General features: G+C 34.5%; 1 protein-coding gene across 1 annotated transcript; it reads left to right on the top strand.

The window, feature by feature from the left end:
• Nucleotides 1-1,114: 1,114 nt before the first annotated feature.
• On the top strand, nt 1,115-16,673 carry LOC108635474 (polypyrimidine tract-binding protein 3-like; the record flags this gene model as incomplete). Its single annotated transcript, XM_018045597.1, has 5 exons — nt 1,115-1,228; nt 2,689-2,863; nt 14,019-14,096; nt 16,249-16,393; nt 16,636-16,673. Coding segments are annotated over exons 1-5 (439 nt in total), but the record flags the coding sequence as incomplete, so codon positions are not given.
• Nucleotides 16,674-17,131: the final 458 nt, after the last annotated feature.

Below are 17,131 nucleotides of genomic sequence, written 5' to 3'. Positions count from 1 at the left end.
AGTCTGCATTGGAGGGATATTATTAAAAGTCTCCAACAATAGTGTTGTTGTAGTTCTAACAGCTTTTTTTCTTAAGTATTTGGTTCTTTTTTGTTACGCACATACATTTTAAAGATTGTTCTGTCTTCTTAGATAAATGACTCCCATTATCTTATATAGCATCCCTCATTATCCCTGATAATTTTTCTTCAGGAGGTCACCTTGTAGGAAATGAATATAGCTCTGCCAGCTTTTCTTAAAAATTAGTGTTAGCATGGTGTATCTTTCTCTCTCTTTAGCTTAAGTCGTTATATTTAAAGTGGATTTCTTTCGAATAACCTAGAGTTGGGTCTTGCATGTGGTGTTTTAAAAAAGCCCACTCTAACAGTTCGGTATTTTAATTAGCGTATTTAGAACATTGGCATTTAAAGTGGCTTTTTTTTATATATCTGCCAGGATATATCTGGACATGTATCTGCCAACTTGATAACTGCTTCTTACTTTAGAATATATATACCTCCTTACCCCCACAGACACAGTTTCCCCCTATTATCAAGATCTTGCATTAGTATGGTACTGTTGTTTAAAATTGGATGAACCACTGCTGAGATTCTTATTTCTACTTTGTTCACTCCTGACTTTTTTCAGAGCTTACAACAATTCTCTATGGCTATTTGATGAGTTAATAGAGCATTGGACATTTTGGTTCTTCATTTTGTTGAATATTTTGTAGTTTTCCTTTCTATAAAAATTTCAGGAAGTAGATGCTGATTCTCAGGCTGAAATAGTTGATCTGTGTGACTCTTCCATTTCCAGATATATGCTTTGCAACACCATTATCTCATAGCACTAATTAATTCCTGTTGTAACCTTCTGTTTCAGTACTGTGCCAATTATGACAAGTTATAAAATAGGTTAAATATTTAGTTCCTATTGTATGTCAGACACTGTTTTAAGCCATGTATGGGTGTTAGAACATGAACATCTTAAGCTTGATTTAAGTAATTTTGATACCAGTAGTTTTAATAAAGGATATAATTTTCATTTAAAACTGAGATTTATGAATCAAGTTGTATTTATAAAGATAAGTTAGCTAAATTTTTCCCTTAAATTTAACCTAATGTGAACTTTTTTCCAGATATTTTCTAAATTTGGCACAGTCTTAAAGATTATCACCTTTACAAAGAATAATCAGTTTCAAGCCTTGCTTCAGTATGCTGACCCGTTGAATGCACATTATGCCAAAATGGTAATTATGATCTTTGTTTCATTTTTCACTTGTTACGAGTCACTTTAGTGATACCAAAGAAAGTCATCATGTCTTCTCCTATGCTGTAGTTTACTATGTTTTTTTTAAAAAATTGTAATAAAATATACAAACTAATTTGTCCTTTTTAAATGTACTGTTTCTTTTGCTCTTTTTATAGTCTAAAAGCTACTCCTTTCTTCATATGAAATGGTTTCAAATCCCTTATCATTCTTATATTTCTGGGACTCATTTCTGTTTGTCATATTTGAAGTCTACTAGAGTCGCACAAAGTACTCCTGATTTAATCTAACTAACAGAATAGAATTATCTTTGCCCTGGTGCCCTCATTTACTTCTATTAAGTGAGCCAAAGATTGATTGATTTTTATATTTTTGCAACCATATTCACTGTTGAATCTCATTGAGCTCTAAATTGATAGACATTAAATCTTAGGAAATATGCTGCTTTCAATTCATACTGGCTTCTTTTTAGCACACAAGTGCTTGACTTTTGACAAGATATAAAACTTCACATTCAGTTTAGTTGTGTTTGATCCATCTCCTATTGAGATCTATCCCTAACTCTAATTCTATCTTGTATCAGTATCTGAATCACTTCTAATTTTTTCACGAAGATAGAGACTGAGGCGGACAGCACCTTGTGTATCACATAGTGAGCTCTTGACTGGGAATGACATTGATATTTGCTGTAGCTCTGCCTGCATGCATTGTTCTGTACCTTTACGATGGCATACTCGTCAGTAACTGTTAGGATAAGTAAGCGTTTTTTAGTACATTTGTTTTTTGTTTCATTTTTTGTGTTTTAGTTTCTGGTATCTATTTTTTGTAAATTCAAGTGTTTGTGGAAGTCATTAGTAGCTATAAATATCCCTTTGGAAGATCTTTATCATTATGAAAGAAGAGATTGCTAATTTTTGGTCTTGTATCTGCTCTGACTTAAAACTTCCCTCAATCTTGTTACTCAAAGAAAATAAATTTACAACAAAAAAAAGTGGTTGATACTGTTCCACATATTGTGGTTCTGACAAGTACCATTTACAAAGACTTTATATCATCTTAACCTATATAAACTGCACTAATATGAATTAAGATGAAATGTTAAATTTAAATATATTTAAACATTTTAAAATAATCATAATTAGTACAGTGTACAATAATGTGTTATAGGTTTTCAAGCTTATACATTTCTCCTCTTCCACTTATCTTACCATAGATAAAATAAGAGATTATCACTTTACAGAAGAAAAAACTGAGAAATAGAGTTATCGTTTTCTCTCTTAGGCTCACACAGTTAGTGATAAAGGTAAAAGGAAAAACAGTTCTTTGGCTTTTAGTTTAGTCCTCTCTACTTTACGCCCGATTGCCACTTTTTGTCAAAGTAGAGGCTACTTGATTTATTGTTGTCTTGCAAAACATCAGTCCCTTTCTTACGTGCTTTAGGCTCTGGATGGCCAGAATATCTATAATGCATGCTGCACTCTGCGTATTGACTTCTCCAAGCTCACCAGCCTTAATGTGAAATATAATAATGACAAAAGCAGAGACTTCACTCGCTTAGACCTTCCCACTGGTGATGGCCAGCCATCCCTTGAACCCCCTATGGCTGCTGCTTTTGGTGAGTAGTTCTGTTTTGGGTCATAGAACAAGCTTTCTGAAGTTAAAAGTTTAATTTGTTAATCCATATATGTCAGCTGATTTCTTCTTGGATTCTCTCAGGATTTCTAGAGAAAAGGGAGACTCATGGAACAAAAATGTGTTCATTAACTGAATCTTAATATTAGTAGATTCTATTAGTTGTCAAAAACAAGTGGATACCTAAAATTGAATTTATTTTCTAACATTAATTGAAGAATATTGCTCATTCTTTATAAACCATACAACCATTTGTCTGGATTTAATAGTCTTATATATTACTGTTGGTTTAAACAAGTTGATTTATAGCCAGCAGAATATTGACATAAGTGCTCTTGAGAGAAATACTTCTCCTTTTTAAAGTAGTGATATTTTACAACAAGGGCCTGAATTGGTAGTATGTTCTTTCTTTATTCAAAGAAGAGGATTTTGTTTTTTAAACATCAGAACTTTTCGTCATTACCCTAAGTTTGTGTGAAATTGCATTTTTGCACTAATAAAAATACAATCTTCTGCGTTATTCATGCTAATGTTGCTTTGAAGAGCTTCTTTCTTTTGTTTAAGGTCAGGTCTCAGTAATCTAAACTTTTGAAGTAAACCTTTATGTAAAAGGAAAAGTAGTGAATAGCCTAGTTGAATATATCACTAGATTAATGTACTTTTTGGCTTTGCAGCACTCAAATGTGGTTTATTATTTAGATAAGGTATTAAATTTTATTACCCCTTCGTGATTGATTTTTCTTTCCCAGATGACACCATAAAATACTAACTCAGACTTTAAGTGGTATTTAGTTTATCTTCATTTTACAGGTGAGAAAATCCTTAGCCAAATAGTTGTCCAAATTTTCTAGAAAACAGTAAATTTAAAATAAAAGCTTCTTATTATTTATAACTGGAAAAAGTCAAATGGATTGTTCAGTTTGTGTCCCTGAATTGTTAAAGTTTCTGTTTTAGTCTAACCAAGTTTTTGTGTTTTATACATTTGGCCTTCCATATCTACAGGTTTGGCATCTGTGGATTCAACAAACCACAGATCAAAAATACTTAGAGAAGAAAAAAGTTTCATAAAGTTCCAAAAAGCAAAACTTGAATTTGCCTTGTACCAGCAACTATTTACATAGCATTACATTGTCTTTACCGTGGCTCAGACAGTAAAGCGTCTGTCTACAGTGTGGGAGACCTGGGTTCCATCCCTGGGTCGGGAAGATCCTCTGGAGAAGGAAATGGCAATCCATTCCAGTACTCTTGCCTGGAAAATCTCATGGATAGAGGAGCCTGGTAGGCTACAGTCCATGGGGTCACAGAGTCGGACACGACTGAGCGACTTCACTTTCCTTTCCTTTACAACATATTAGGTATTATAAGCAATTTAGAGATGATTTCAAGTATACAGGAGGTGTGCAGAGATTATATGCACATACTGTGCCGTTTTATAAAGGGACTTGAGCATCCTTGGATTTTGATGGTATCTATAGGGTTGGGAGTTGGGAGTGTCCTGGAACCAATCCCTTGTAGATACTGAAGGGAGCTGTATTTGTTATCAGCCTCTACTCATATGTACAACTTGGCAGAGCCAAAGGTCTTTGTAATTAGCATTTTAATAGCAGGTGATAGAAACGGGCTGTCATTCAAGTTTGCCAAAGCTTGGCTATCAAGTGCAGGACTGCATGTATTCCAGTAATTGAATGCATACTGTTGGTGTAATTAATGTTCTGCATTGTGGGAGGAGGACATTTAAAAATAATGATTAAGAATTTTGGTTTCTGAATATAAAATATCAAAATGTTGCTATCCTTTCTTATTGTGTTAATAAGTCCTTTGTCTTATTGCAAATAGTATATACATTCTAAGATAAGTAATTTATCAAACAGAACAATACTTTTAGGTGTTGTATGAAAGTTTACTCTGCCTCTCACAAATATTTGACATGGTTCACTATTCCCTCCTTTTTTTCTCTTGGCTTTGAAAAAGCTACATTTCCACGTCTCTGTTCCTTAACTAGCTGTTCTTTCTTTAAAGATTACCCTTTCAGGTTGTTAAGAGCTAAGTTGTAAGCATTCTGGGGTCTTCCTGATCTGTTTTAGAGATAATATATAATATTATATAATATTATATTAATAGAAAAGCTTGTAAAAATATGTGAATATAGTTTTTAAAATTTTTTTTTTCATGAAATGTTTAACATTATTCTACTGATTTCATTTAGTTAGTTGGTTATGGCTGTGCTGGATCTTCGTTGCTGTGTGGGACTTCCTCTAGTTGCAGCGCGCCGGAGTCTGCTCTCTAGCTGCGGTGGATTCCCTTGTTGCAGAGCATGATCTCTGGCATATGGGCTTCAGTAGTTGTGACTCTTGGGCTCTAGAGCACATCTCAATAGTTGTGTCCCACGGGCTGTTGTTCCATGACATGTGGGACCTTCCTGTATCAAAGGTCCTCCTGCATTGGCAGCAGATTCTTTACCACCGAGCCACCAAGGAAGCCCCTGAGTACAGTTTTAAATATCCATACTACCCAGATTAAGAAATAAAATGTATACCCATACTGTAGAAGCGCAATTTGTACCCCTCTCATTAATCGTGTTCCCATTCTCCCTGCTCCAATATAACTGTAGTCTCAGATTTTTGAGGGTAGTCCAGCTTTTGCTTTTTTGCTTTTCTCCTGTGGTTTGGTTTTGGTTTTTTACTACTCATTATGCAGCCCTAAGTGCTAGAGATTTTTCTCCTATATTTAGAAGTTTATTTAAATGGAATCACACTGTTTTCCTTTTTGATTCATCTATGTTCACATATGTGGCTCTTGCTTATCCATTTTCAACACTGTCAAGTGTATAGATTTCCACTGTATGAATATATTATAGTTGGTTTATCTATGCTACTATTGATAGACATTTGGGTTATTTTAGTTTGAGGCTATTATGAACAGTGCTGCTTTGAAATTTTCCCAATTATCAGTGAGGTTAAACTTATGTTTGTTGGCCATTCTTCTTTATGAATTTTCTGTTAATTCTTTTGCCCATTTTTATGTTTAGTTTCTTGTCATTTCTTATTTGTAGGAATTCTTTAATATCCTAGACACTAGTCTTTTTGTTGGTTTTATGTGTTGCAAATAGTTTCTATCAGTTTTGGCTTTTTGGTTCATTCTCTTCATGGTATTTTTATATGGCCAGATTTACTTGCCATATCCTTTATGTCTGTGTTTTTGTGTCATGTTTTAAAAAATCCGTTATTACTTTGACATTATAAATATAAACACTTAGAAATTCTGAAGTATATAGTATTTTAGCAACTTTTTATTACAGTATTTCAAGTTGCAGAAATAGTTGAAAGAACCCCCATATCCTTCAGATTCTCTGATTATTAACATCACACCACATTTACTTTATCATCTCGCTTTGTGTGTGTCTCTGTGTGTGTGGTATTTTTTTCTTCCTCTGAGTCATTGGAAAATAAGTTACAGTAAAAAATAATAATAATAAGTTGCAGGCATGATGTCCCTTCTAAATACTCATTGTGTATTTTCAAAGAACAAGGACATTCTTATGTAAATAACAAAATCAGAAAATTAACATGCACACGATACCATTATCTAATCCATAGACCTTTTAAAAATTTTGCCAGTTGTGAAAATAATGTTCTTTATAAGAAAATGGGATCCACACCAATATCAGGCTGATATATTTGTCGTGTCTTATGGAGGCCTTTAATTTGGAACATTTCCTCATTCTTTGTCTTTTATGACCTTTAAATTTTTGAAGAGTTCAGGGTTGAGTATTTAATAGAATGTATCCCAATATGCATGTCTGGGTTTTTGGCTGAAATAATGTTGTGTCTTTCTCGTTTCATTACATCAGGAATGCTGCCAGTTTATCCTGTTCATGGTGATGTTAACTTTGATCACTTAAGGTGGTTTCTTCCAGTTGTCTTACTGTTTTTCTCTTTGTAATTAAAAATACTTTTTTGTAGGGAGGATATGTTGAGACTGTATAAACAGCCTGTTTCTTACAACTTTTCACCCTTTAGTTGTTTTAGTTGTTTGATTTTAAAGATTTTTATTTGATGTGATCCATTTTTAAAGTTGTTATTGATGGTTACAATATTGCTTCCGTTTTATGCTTTGGATTTTTGGACATGAGGCATGTGGGTTCTTAACTTCCAACTTTGCGTTGCTTGCATTGGAAGATGAAGTCTTAACCACTGGACCTCCAGGGAAGTCCTTCACACCTCAGCTTTAATACCCATTGCCTAAAATACTTGTCAACATAATGGTTGTTGCTGTATTGGTGATTTGCTAATTTTAATCTTTCCTCCTGATTTAGTAGCTGGAATTTTATTATAAAGGACTTTTTTTTTTTAACCACTCCATTCCTTCATTCATTTTTACTACATTTATGTGAATTTAAGGTTTATAATGTGCTACTTTGTATTTACATAGTGTAGTATGATTGCTGGGGTAAGTGATATCTATCCCATTGCTTAATTTTACTATTACTGTCTATGTTCATTATACTGTGCATTAGCTCTGTATGACTTACTTACTATTCATTCTATTTATTTTTTCACATTAATATGGACTTGTAAATTCTTATTCTATGGCAGTAATTTCATATTATTGTTTTTCATTTTATGTTCAAACTATCCGAGATTTGGCCAGTGGGAGCCCTTTCATACAAGTTTCTGTGGCCTTTTGACATGTCCTCATCATCGTACGCACACTTCATTACTTTCTGGCAGAAGATGTTTCAATTCTTCTTTACTTTCCCTGCCTTAGCACTGTAGTCAGCCATTTCTCCAGTGAGCCCTGGTTCCTTTTAGTGGAAAATAGTATTTGCAAATCAGTATTAAGGCATTATATATTCTCATTGATAATAGGGTATCATTGCTTCTAGAAACTTCAAGTGGATGTGTATGTGTACTTCATAAATATATTTCTCTGTGTGTTTTTAAAAAAACACTGACACTTCCAATCCTTTTTTTTGATACTTCCAATTCTAATTGAGCACTGATACTTCCAATTTAACTGATACTTCCGATTCTAATTGAGCGCCCTTTTTTTTCATATTGTGATTCCTTTCTTCAGGAATGAGCTAGTTTCCCATTAGCCTCATCATATTTACCCATTTGCTCAATCCTATAATACACAAAAAGTTTCAGAATTGTTAACACATACCATTAACTAGAGGTTAATATTTGCATAAGTAGTTTTCTGGGCATTGCTCCAATGGTCTATTTATTATTTTTGTCATTACCACAAGTCTCAGTGTCTGACAGAGTTAAGTTTCTTACTCTTCAAGAGTATCTTGGCATTACTTGACCATTTACACTTAGAAATTTTAGAATCAGCTTTTCAAGTCCTCAAAGGGCGGGGAAAAGCACTCTTAGGGTTTTGATTAGATTATATTGACTTTATAAATCACCTAGAAGACAGTTGATGTCTTCACAATAGAGTCTTCCAGATGTTGAACATTGTGCACCTCTCCATTTGTATATTCTTTAATGTCTTTGAGTAAAGTTTGATGACTTTTCCTATAAAAGTATATTTACATATGTTTTGTTAGAGTTATTCCTAAGAGCTATACTTTTTAGAGTCTAATTCTCAACCAGTCTTTTTGATCTGTGTAATTTTGGGCAAATTGCTTAACTGCTCTGTACTTTTGTCTTTTTATATGTGAGATGAACATAATAATAATACTTAAGAGTTGTGATGAATATTATATGTGCTAATGTACGTAAGAGCTTAGAATGATGCAGTGTAAATTTGAGCCATCATTTGGTTTCATAATGTTGCTAATATGCCAATGCAGTGTTGTTGTTTCTTGAATTTATATTCAACTTTGATTAACTCTTCTTTCTCTAAATATTCTAATTTCTTTCTCTTTACTTTAGTAAGATGCATTGAACTTCTAAAATTTACTTAGAAATGGAAAAGTATCTAGAAGAGTGAAAGGAAATAAATGCGAGACTTAACATAAAGTACAGTAATCAAACCACTTTGACAGTGTTGAAAAGATAGATATATAAATCAGTAGAGAAGCATATAGAGTCTGAAATCCACCCACATGTATAGGATGAGTTGATTTTGAGCAAAATTGCCAGTGTAGAAATTCAATAAAGGAGAGTCTTCCAATAAGTAGTTTTTGGACAGGTGGATATCCATATTGCAAAAATAAATTTTGATTAGTATCTCACACCATACTGACAGATTGACTTGAAATGGAGCTTAGACCTGTCTGTAAACTTAAACCTAAAAAAACTCCTAGAATAAAACATAGGAAGGGGGACTTCCCTGGTGGTCTAGCGGCTAAGGCTCAGTGTGCTTCCACTGCAGGGGACACGAGTTTAATCCCTGGTCAGGGAATTGGAATCCCACATGCTATGCAGTGTGACATGACCGAAACAAAACCAGTAAATAAATAAATAAATCTTAAAAATCACTACGTGAAAATCTTTGCAACCTTGGGATATGCAAACGTTTCTTAGATAAACCACAAAAAGCACAAACCATAAAAGGAAATAATTTATGTATTGTAAGTACAGCAACATTTTAAAAGTTCCGTGGCTTGAAAGATACCATCAAGAAAACCGAAAGGCAAGCTTATAGACTTGAAGAAAACAAATTAGTTATATCAGGGTATACAGGGAATTCCCAGTTCAATACTAAGAAAGCAAATCATTAAAAATGGGCGAAAGATTTGAAAAAAAAATTTTACAAAAGATGGTATATGAGTGGCAATAAACACATGAAAAGATGCTCAGCATCCCTAGTCATCAGCAAAATGGAAATTAAAATTACTGTAGTATATTACTTCATACCCTTGAGCAGCGTCTTGATTTGGTGGAGTGTTGTCTCACTGGTCCTAGAAGTGATCTTTTCACATATGCCATCTTCAGACTGTTTCTTTTCTTAGTTTTTGGGATTTTGACTAGACCTGTTAAATTCTCTTACTCTGTTCCGAGTATCTCGAACTTTCTGTCGTGTTTTTTCCTTTATCTCTCCGAGCTGCATCCTGAATAATTCCTTAGGGCCTTTCATTTTATTAATGGTCTCTTCACCTTTTGTCTAATCTGTTGTTAAACTTGTCTGATAATTTTAAATTTCAGCAACTGTGCTTTTTATTTCTAGAAATTTTATTCTTTTTTTAAGTATCATCTGCCTTGTAGATACTTTTCAGCATAGCTTTTATGTTCCAAACATACCATTTAGAATCCTCATCTGATAATTCCAATGTGTGAAGTCTTTGCAGTTATTTTTCTGCAATTAGGTATTTATTTTTTCTTCTTTCTTCTTTTTGAGTTATTCACTTACTTGGGAAATAACTTGTGAGACTTCTTAGTCTCAAGATGGTATGTTCCTCGAGAAAGAATTTACTTGTTTGCAATATCAAAGGATCTGTGTCTGGAACCATTTCAATCTAAATCCATAATTTTGTTAATTTTCCCTTGAATTCCTAAGAAATATGAATTTAGGCTACAAATTTGCATGAGAGCTTACTTTTGGCTAGACCTTTTCAGGAACTTATTTTTTTGTCTCTGTTAGACACAAAGTCAGCTTTCCTTGTAGTCTTCTGAAAGCAGGAGGAGTAGGTAATGGGATGGGTTATTTTAGGCTTATTCTGTGGCATTAATGTCATGGAGGTCTCCTGTTGACTTCCTTCCTCTTGGGCTAACCTTGGGATTTGCATCTTGTCCATTAAGCGTGAGGATGATAAAACCAAAGCTGTTTGATAGAGTTAGGTTTTTAGCCGGGTTACTCTTAATCATCTTGTTAGCCATTAGGTTTATTTTTGGTTTTTTTTTAAGATCTTTTTACTGTTCATTGGACATATCTGCCACAAGGTTGGTCTTTATTTTATTATTTAGTCTGCTACTATATCCACAATTTTAAAAAAACAATAATTGGACCTTTTTTCCATAATATATATTGTTTGTAATGTTTCAAATATCTTTGTATTTTGTCTAGTGACTCATAATTTATATAACAGTCCTCCAATTTAGACGTTAAGCTTGTTTCTTTAGGGTTTGCTACTATAAATAATAGCACTGAGAAACACTGAAACACTGATAAACTGATCTCATAGATAAAAATTTTATCTATTTGTATTACCTTATTTGCTATTGGTAATACATTTTCCAAATGTAAAATACCTGTGATATAGCTATTCAAATCTTAAACCTTTTCCTTTAAAGTTTGTGTAAACCAATGTCTACTAGGTTAATTTGCTAAAAATGTTTCTGTTCCTGCTTACTTGAGGAATGTAGACTTATGGAAACTTTACAAATGTTTCTTTTGTCAAATATTAACAAATGTTCTTGTACTTGGAAACAGTTATTTAAAATTTGGCCCTGGAACAGTTTGCCAGTTCTTTCATTTATTGCTGTTGAATGTTCAGTGAGAGTTAATATCAAAAATGTTCCTCATTTCTTTCAAACCTACTGCATATCTTCTGCCTCATACCACCACCCCCCATAACCACTTGTATTAGACTTGTTTTGTTTAAAAGTACCTCCCTTGCCTTTCTGACAAATCTGTGACTTACAGTAATTAACGTTTATTCCTCTCACATAACTGACACCTAAACAACTGTGAATCAACTTTTGCAAACTTCCCTCACATGTCTTTTTGATCGAGGGTCCAGGCCGAAGGTGTCACTCCATTTGAGACGTGGCATTCTCGTGGCAGAGGGTGAAAGAAATCAGAGAGCTGGTGTAAACCCATAATGCTTCTGAACGCTTCTGTATAGCAGTCTATGTCATGACTGTCTGTGTTCCTGTCATGTGATTGAATGCAGTCGTGTTCCATACAGATGTATGTTCTGCAGGAGACACTGCAAGTCACATAACTAGCCAGAGTTAGAGGGAAGGGTCAAGTGAATACTTGGCAACCATATTTCTTCTTTCGTTTAACTTTCCAGTGTAAATTTTCATAATAACTCATATCCATATTGAAGTGTCTCTGGTAAGTCTCCCTCTATGCCTTAAAATAGTTATTTGTTACGAAAATGAATCATTTTACGTATGAGCTTCAGCCTACTTAAATATAAGGTTAGCAAGGGCAGGGTTCTTGTATGCGTTATTCAGTGCTTCCTTAGCGCCAGAGGGGTGCTTGCCTCCTCGTGTGCTTTCAGTGATATTTCTCTTATTGCATCACTCTGTCAGTCCTCATTTTTGTGTCTTCATTTATTGACAGTTCTCTCTGCTAGCTCTGTCCCTGAAGTCTCTTTATGATTATGTTTTCTTGAATTATTTTAATAAATCATAGCACATATTTAATAAATTCCGTTAAATAATTCTCTTTAATGAAGAGAATAAACGTACGTGATCTTTTAACTCCTCTGGAAAATTCAGCCTACATACTTGCTATAAATATGCATATCACCCTATCATTAAAAAAAAAAACAAATCCCTCCCTTTGAATGGTACAATCTAGCTTCTCGCTATTGCTCTAGAACTATCGCTTCCAGTTTTATGTTTCTCACTCTCCCTGACTTTATTGAACCCCTCTCCCTGAAATCCCATCTCTGGATCCTGAGGGTCTATGATTCTCTGTTTTGTTTCTGAGGCTGTTCTGTCTCTTTTCCTTAGAATGCTCCTCTTCCACCTAAGTGTGCTGATACTCCCAGGCTCTCTTTTTTCGCTTTCTTCACTTCTTATCTTGTGCCCTTTTTAGTGGAGTTCTTCTTCATATGCCTTTTATATTTATTTCTATATAGATGATTTACAAATCTGTATCTTGTAATAGTTAGAAATTCTGAGTTTACCCCCTCATTTCCACTTATGGCATTGCCATTTGAATGTCTTAGTATCACCTTGACCTTAATTTGTCCTAACTCAAATTGTTTTCTTAGTAATAATGATTCCACCATTTAGAGCTAACTCCTGTATTTGTTGATGGTGCAGTCACCAGGCTTCTAAATGGAGAAGGACTATCAGCCTTTGTTTGGCATCTGGTACACACTAAGCACTCAGTTCAGTTCAGTCGCCTCAGTTGCATCTGACTCTTCATGACCCCATGAATCGCAGCACACCAGGCCTACCTGTCCATCACCAACTCCCGGAGTTCACTCAAACTCACGTCCATAGAGTCCAGTGATGCCATCCAGCCATCTCATCCTCTGTCGTCCCCTTCTCCTTCCCCAGTCCCTCCCAGCATCGGAGTCTTTACCAGTGAGTCAACTCTTTGCATGAGGTGGCCAGAGTACTAGAGTTTCAGCTTTAACATCATTCCTTCCAAAGAAATCCCAGGGCTGATCTCCTTCAGAATGGACTGGTTGGGTCTCCTTGCAGTCCAAGGGACTCTCAAAAGTCTTCTCCCAACACCACAGTTCAAAAGCATCAATTCTTCGGCGCTCAGCCTTCTTCACAGTCCGACTCTCACATCCATAACATGACCACTGGAAAAAACCATAGCCTTGACTAGACAGACCTTGTTGGCAAAGTAATGTCTCTGCTTTTGAATATGCTATCTAGGTTGGTCATAACTTTTCTTCCAAGGAGTAAGCATCTTTTAATTTCATGGCTGCAGTCACCATCTGCAGTGATTTGGAGCACTGCTTTTCACTTAATGTCCAGCTCAAGTTTTACTTGCTGAGAAGCCTTCAAACAGTCCAGAGATCCTTGGCAATCCCTTCTTCTTAGACCACTTGCAGTATATTTGTATTTAAACCTCTAGATCCTCAGCATGTGAATCTTCTGTAATTCATAATTTTAGTTTATAAATCCTCTCAAAGGCAAAGATTTTTATTTCATATTTCTTTTTATCAGCACAGTACCCCAGCAGTACAGTATAGTTTAGTGAATATTTGATGATGTTTACATAGAAACAGTGCTCTAAATAAGGTCAGGAATATCAACCTAAATAACAAAACCAGATAAACTAAAACTAAGTAGCAAACTAATAACTCAGAATGAAATATTAATAACATTCTAGCTGTAGTCTTGAACCTTGAACCCAGTTGAAAGGGATTAGCTTCTGGAAGTGGCAGAGGCTCTTATACAACACAACAAGGATCATCTGTTGGACAAATCTTTACTCCATGATAGAATCTCTCTGTCAACAATATACCCTCATATGGCCATTTTATTGTGTTGATAACCATCTTTTTAGAAGGTAGTGTATTTATTTCAGCTTCTCTTCCCCATTAGGTGCACCAGGAATCATTTCCTCACCATACGCAGGGGCTGCTGGATTTGCCCCCGCTATTGGATTTCCTCAAGCTACAGGTGACTTTTAAAGTTGAAGTTGAAATGATTTCTTAATGATGATTTATATATTCTAGAACTTATCAAAATGAAAGATATGCGCATGTTTGAAGGATTTACCAGAAAAGCAATACGTGTGTCAATCATGGAAGTGGCTCATGGACAACAGACGATTGTACAGCTTCCTTGTGTTTATAAATAATTCTCTCTGGTTTCATTCCCAACACTAAAATTCTGTTATCTGTTCTGCATCATTCATACTTGCCATTGGCACAGATAACTATAGGTTGACTATATTAAATAACCTTAGGTTTGTCTCTTTGGTTATGATATAAAATAGATGAGCTGCTTGCTGATAAGCAGCTCAATTACATGTTAAACAGACTTCTGTCTTACTTATCTTTGTGTCCTTACTGCCTTTAATGGCATTCAGTACTTATTATGCAGACAGCAAACATTTGAATTAATAAACATTGACTATTTTATCTGTAAGTACTTTTTTTTAAAAAAATTAATGGGTTTGGAAGATTACTATAGAGGATATGCATGCTATTTTATTTCAGAAAAAAAAATACATGTATACACATTTTTTTCTTTAGCTAATGAAAATAATTAAGAGAGAGAACAATCAGTTAATACTTTGATAATGACTCTGACTCTTCCAAATAATAAACAAAATGAATTTGATAATAAGAAAAAATACTTTATGGTTTTGTGCTTAAAGAAAATACTTGAGGTTGGTGATTGAAGAGTGATGCAGTGTTAAGTCTAGTCTACATATCATCTTTTTAGCTTCCAGCTGATCTGTGAATATAACTATTTTAAACTGCAGCATAGCTACTTTCTGACAATGATCTTAGTCCTCCCTTTCTAAGTCTGGAATTGTAACTCTTCTATTCAGGAGAGAGATGAAGTTAACTAAAAAGAAAGAGTGATTTAAAAGGTTGGAGATTTATTGAAGTTTTAGGATTTTTGGTGGTTTTAAGACATTTTAACATATGTTTAATTAGTGAGTGCTCTTATCTATCTCATGAAAAATGAAGGCATTATACATTGTGTTTATGTATTTGAAGCTCCCAAGAGTTACACATTTGGAGGTAGTGATACATGGTTTCCTTTATTTTGGTATTTTTTACACGCTGTATCTATAAAACACTGTAGTAGATGTTAAGAAAGAGAAAAAAAATACATAAAGAAGGCTCCTGAGTTGATAAGGCTTTCCAGGTGTAATAGGGGATATATGCACATACATGATTTGTGATAAAGTGGCCAGACTCTATTATAAGGAATTTTGAACTTAAAGAATCAATGCATTAAAGAATTGAATCAATGCATTAAAGAATTGGCTCATTTTACATCAGCTTGGCATTTTATCTTACGTAGTTTTTAAGCTGAGAATACAAATAGTTGGACCGTGTGAGGAAGTGTAGTGTGTTATGTATGGTATGTAGTGTCAATATTCCAGTATTACAGGGCTTTCAGTAGCTTCTGCAGTATCTAGGGGAATGGAGAGCTCTGAAAATTCTTGCTCCAAAAGAATATTGAATTCCATAAATTTGTTGTTGATGGTAATAATGTTTTACAAGGTTACAAAACGTTTTTTTCCCCATGCAGAATACATGTATACAATTTACCTGTCTTAGATGTACACCTCAGTGATTTTTAATAAATTTACAGAGATGTACAGCCATTATTACCACAGTCCAATTTTTAGAACATGCATTACTACCTAGCTTGCATATATGTGACTTCTGCTGCTTTTAGATATAATGAATAGAACAACACACACACACACACACACATATGATTTAATGGTAGAAGTCAATATGAAAATTCATCTGCTTTAGGGAAATGTATTGGAATATATCTATTACAAGAAATAGAAGGAGTACTGGTAGTTATAGACCCTTTTAAAAAACCTCATGGCTTTAAGACTGGTGAATTTGGTTGGTCTGCAAAGTGTTATATAAATAATAGAGTATTAAGGATCATACTGTCAACAAATGAGGAACTCTACCCCCAAGTCTGGATTGACCTTTGTTATCCTTATGGTAGCTTTGAAACATTCTCTTCTCTATTTTTGCTTTTGCTTTCATTTGTTTTCTTAAGTTGCATCAAGTGTTATAATTCTCCAGATAACTGGAATACAAAATGCTTCTGCTGTTTCATAAAGGTCTGTCGGTCCCAGCTGGACTAGGTCCCGGAGCGCTCGGTCCCCTTGCAATCACCTCCTCCGCTGTCACTGGAAGGATGGCCATTCCTGGGGCTGGTGTATGCCAGGAAATTCCGTTCTGCTTGTCACCAATCTTAATCCTGATGTGAGTTGGAAAGTATCATATGTAAAAAGTCTTTCAGGAGGAAATATTGTAGCTTCTGACTTTGAGTCGAATTCAAACGGAAATGTTTAAGAATTTGTGTTAAAATTCATCACTAGTATATATAAAGAAGCATGTAAAAAAGCAACACTTTAAACATAGTCAACTCTCGTTTTTACAAGTAAACTTTTAAAAAATTTTTAGTTAATGAGACCCTTATATTTTGTGTTCTCCTTTTCAAACAGCTTATCACACCACATGGACTTTTTATACTATTTGGTAAGTAATTTCTTTTGCTTTGCTGGTTTTTTTTTTTTTTTTTTTAGCTATGATGTGAATTGATCCCATTGCATCATTCAGTAGTACTACTGCTGTGTGCCAATTAGTGTGTTTGAGGATAGAATAACAAGGAACATTTGTTAAGTGATTATATAGATACAACAAAGTTTATAAAAAGGGAAACAGAGATTGTAATAAGAACATACAGCTGGAAGACCTAACCTTGCTGAGGGAATCAAAGATGATGTACAGAGAAATGATAGTTAAGCTAACTTGTGAGAAATGAGGAAGTGTTACATCAGCCAGGCAGAAAGGGAGGGCAAATGTCCATTCACAGATACTAGCAGTGAGAGACAGAGCTCTTGGAACATGGAAATGAAGGAAACTTAGTGGAGAGTATAAGGGAGAGACTTGTTGAAGCTGGACAGACAAATAGGGTACAAGGCCATTAAGAGCTTTGTA

The sequence above is a fragment of the Capra hircus genome, unplaced genomic scaffold (genome assembly GCF_001704415.2).
Source record: "Capra hircus breed San Clemente unplaced genomic scaffold, ASM170441v1, whole genome shotgun sequence".
Taxonomy (NCBI): domain Eukaryota; kingdom Metazoa; phylum Chordata; class Mammalia; order Artiodactyla; family Bovidae; genus Capra; species Capra hircus.
Note: the sequence above shows the minus strand (reverse complement) of the source record. Positions and strands in the feature narration are given on the sequence as shown.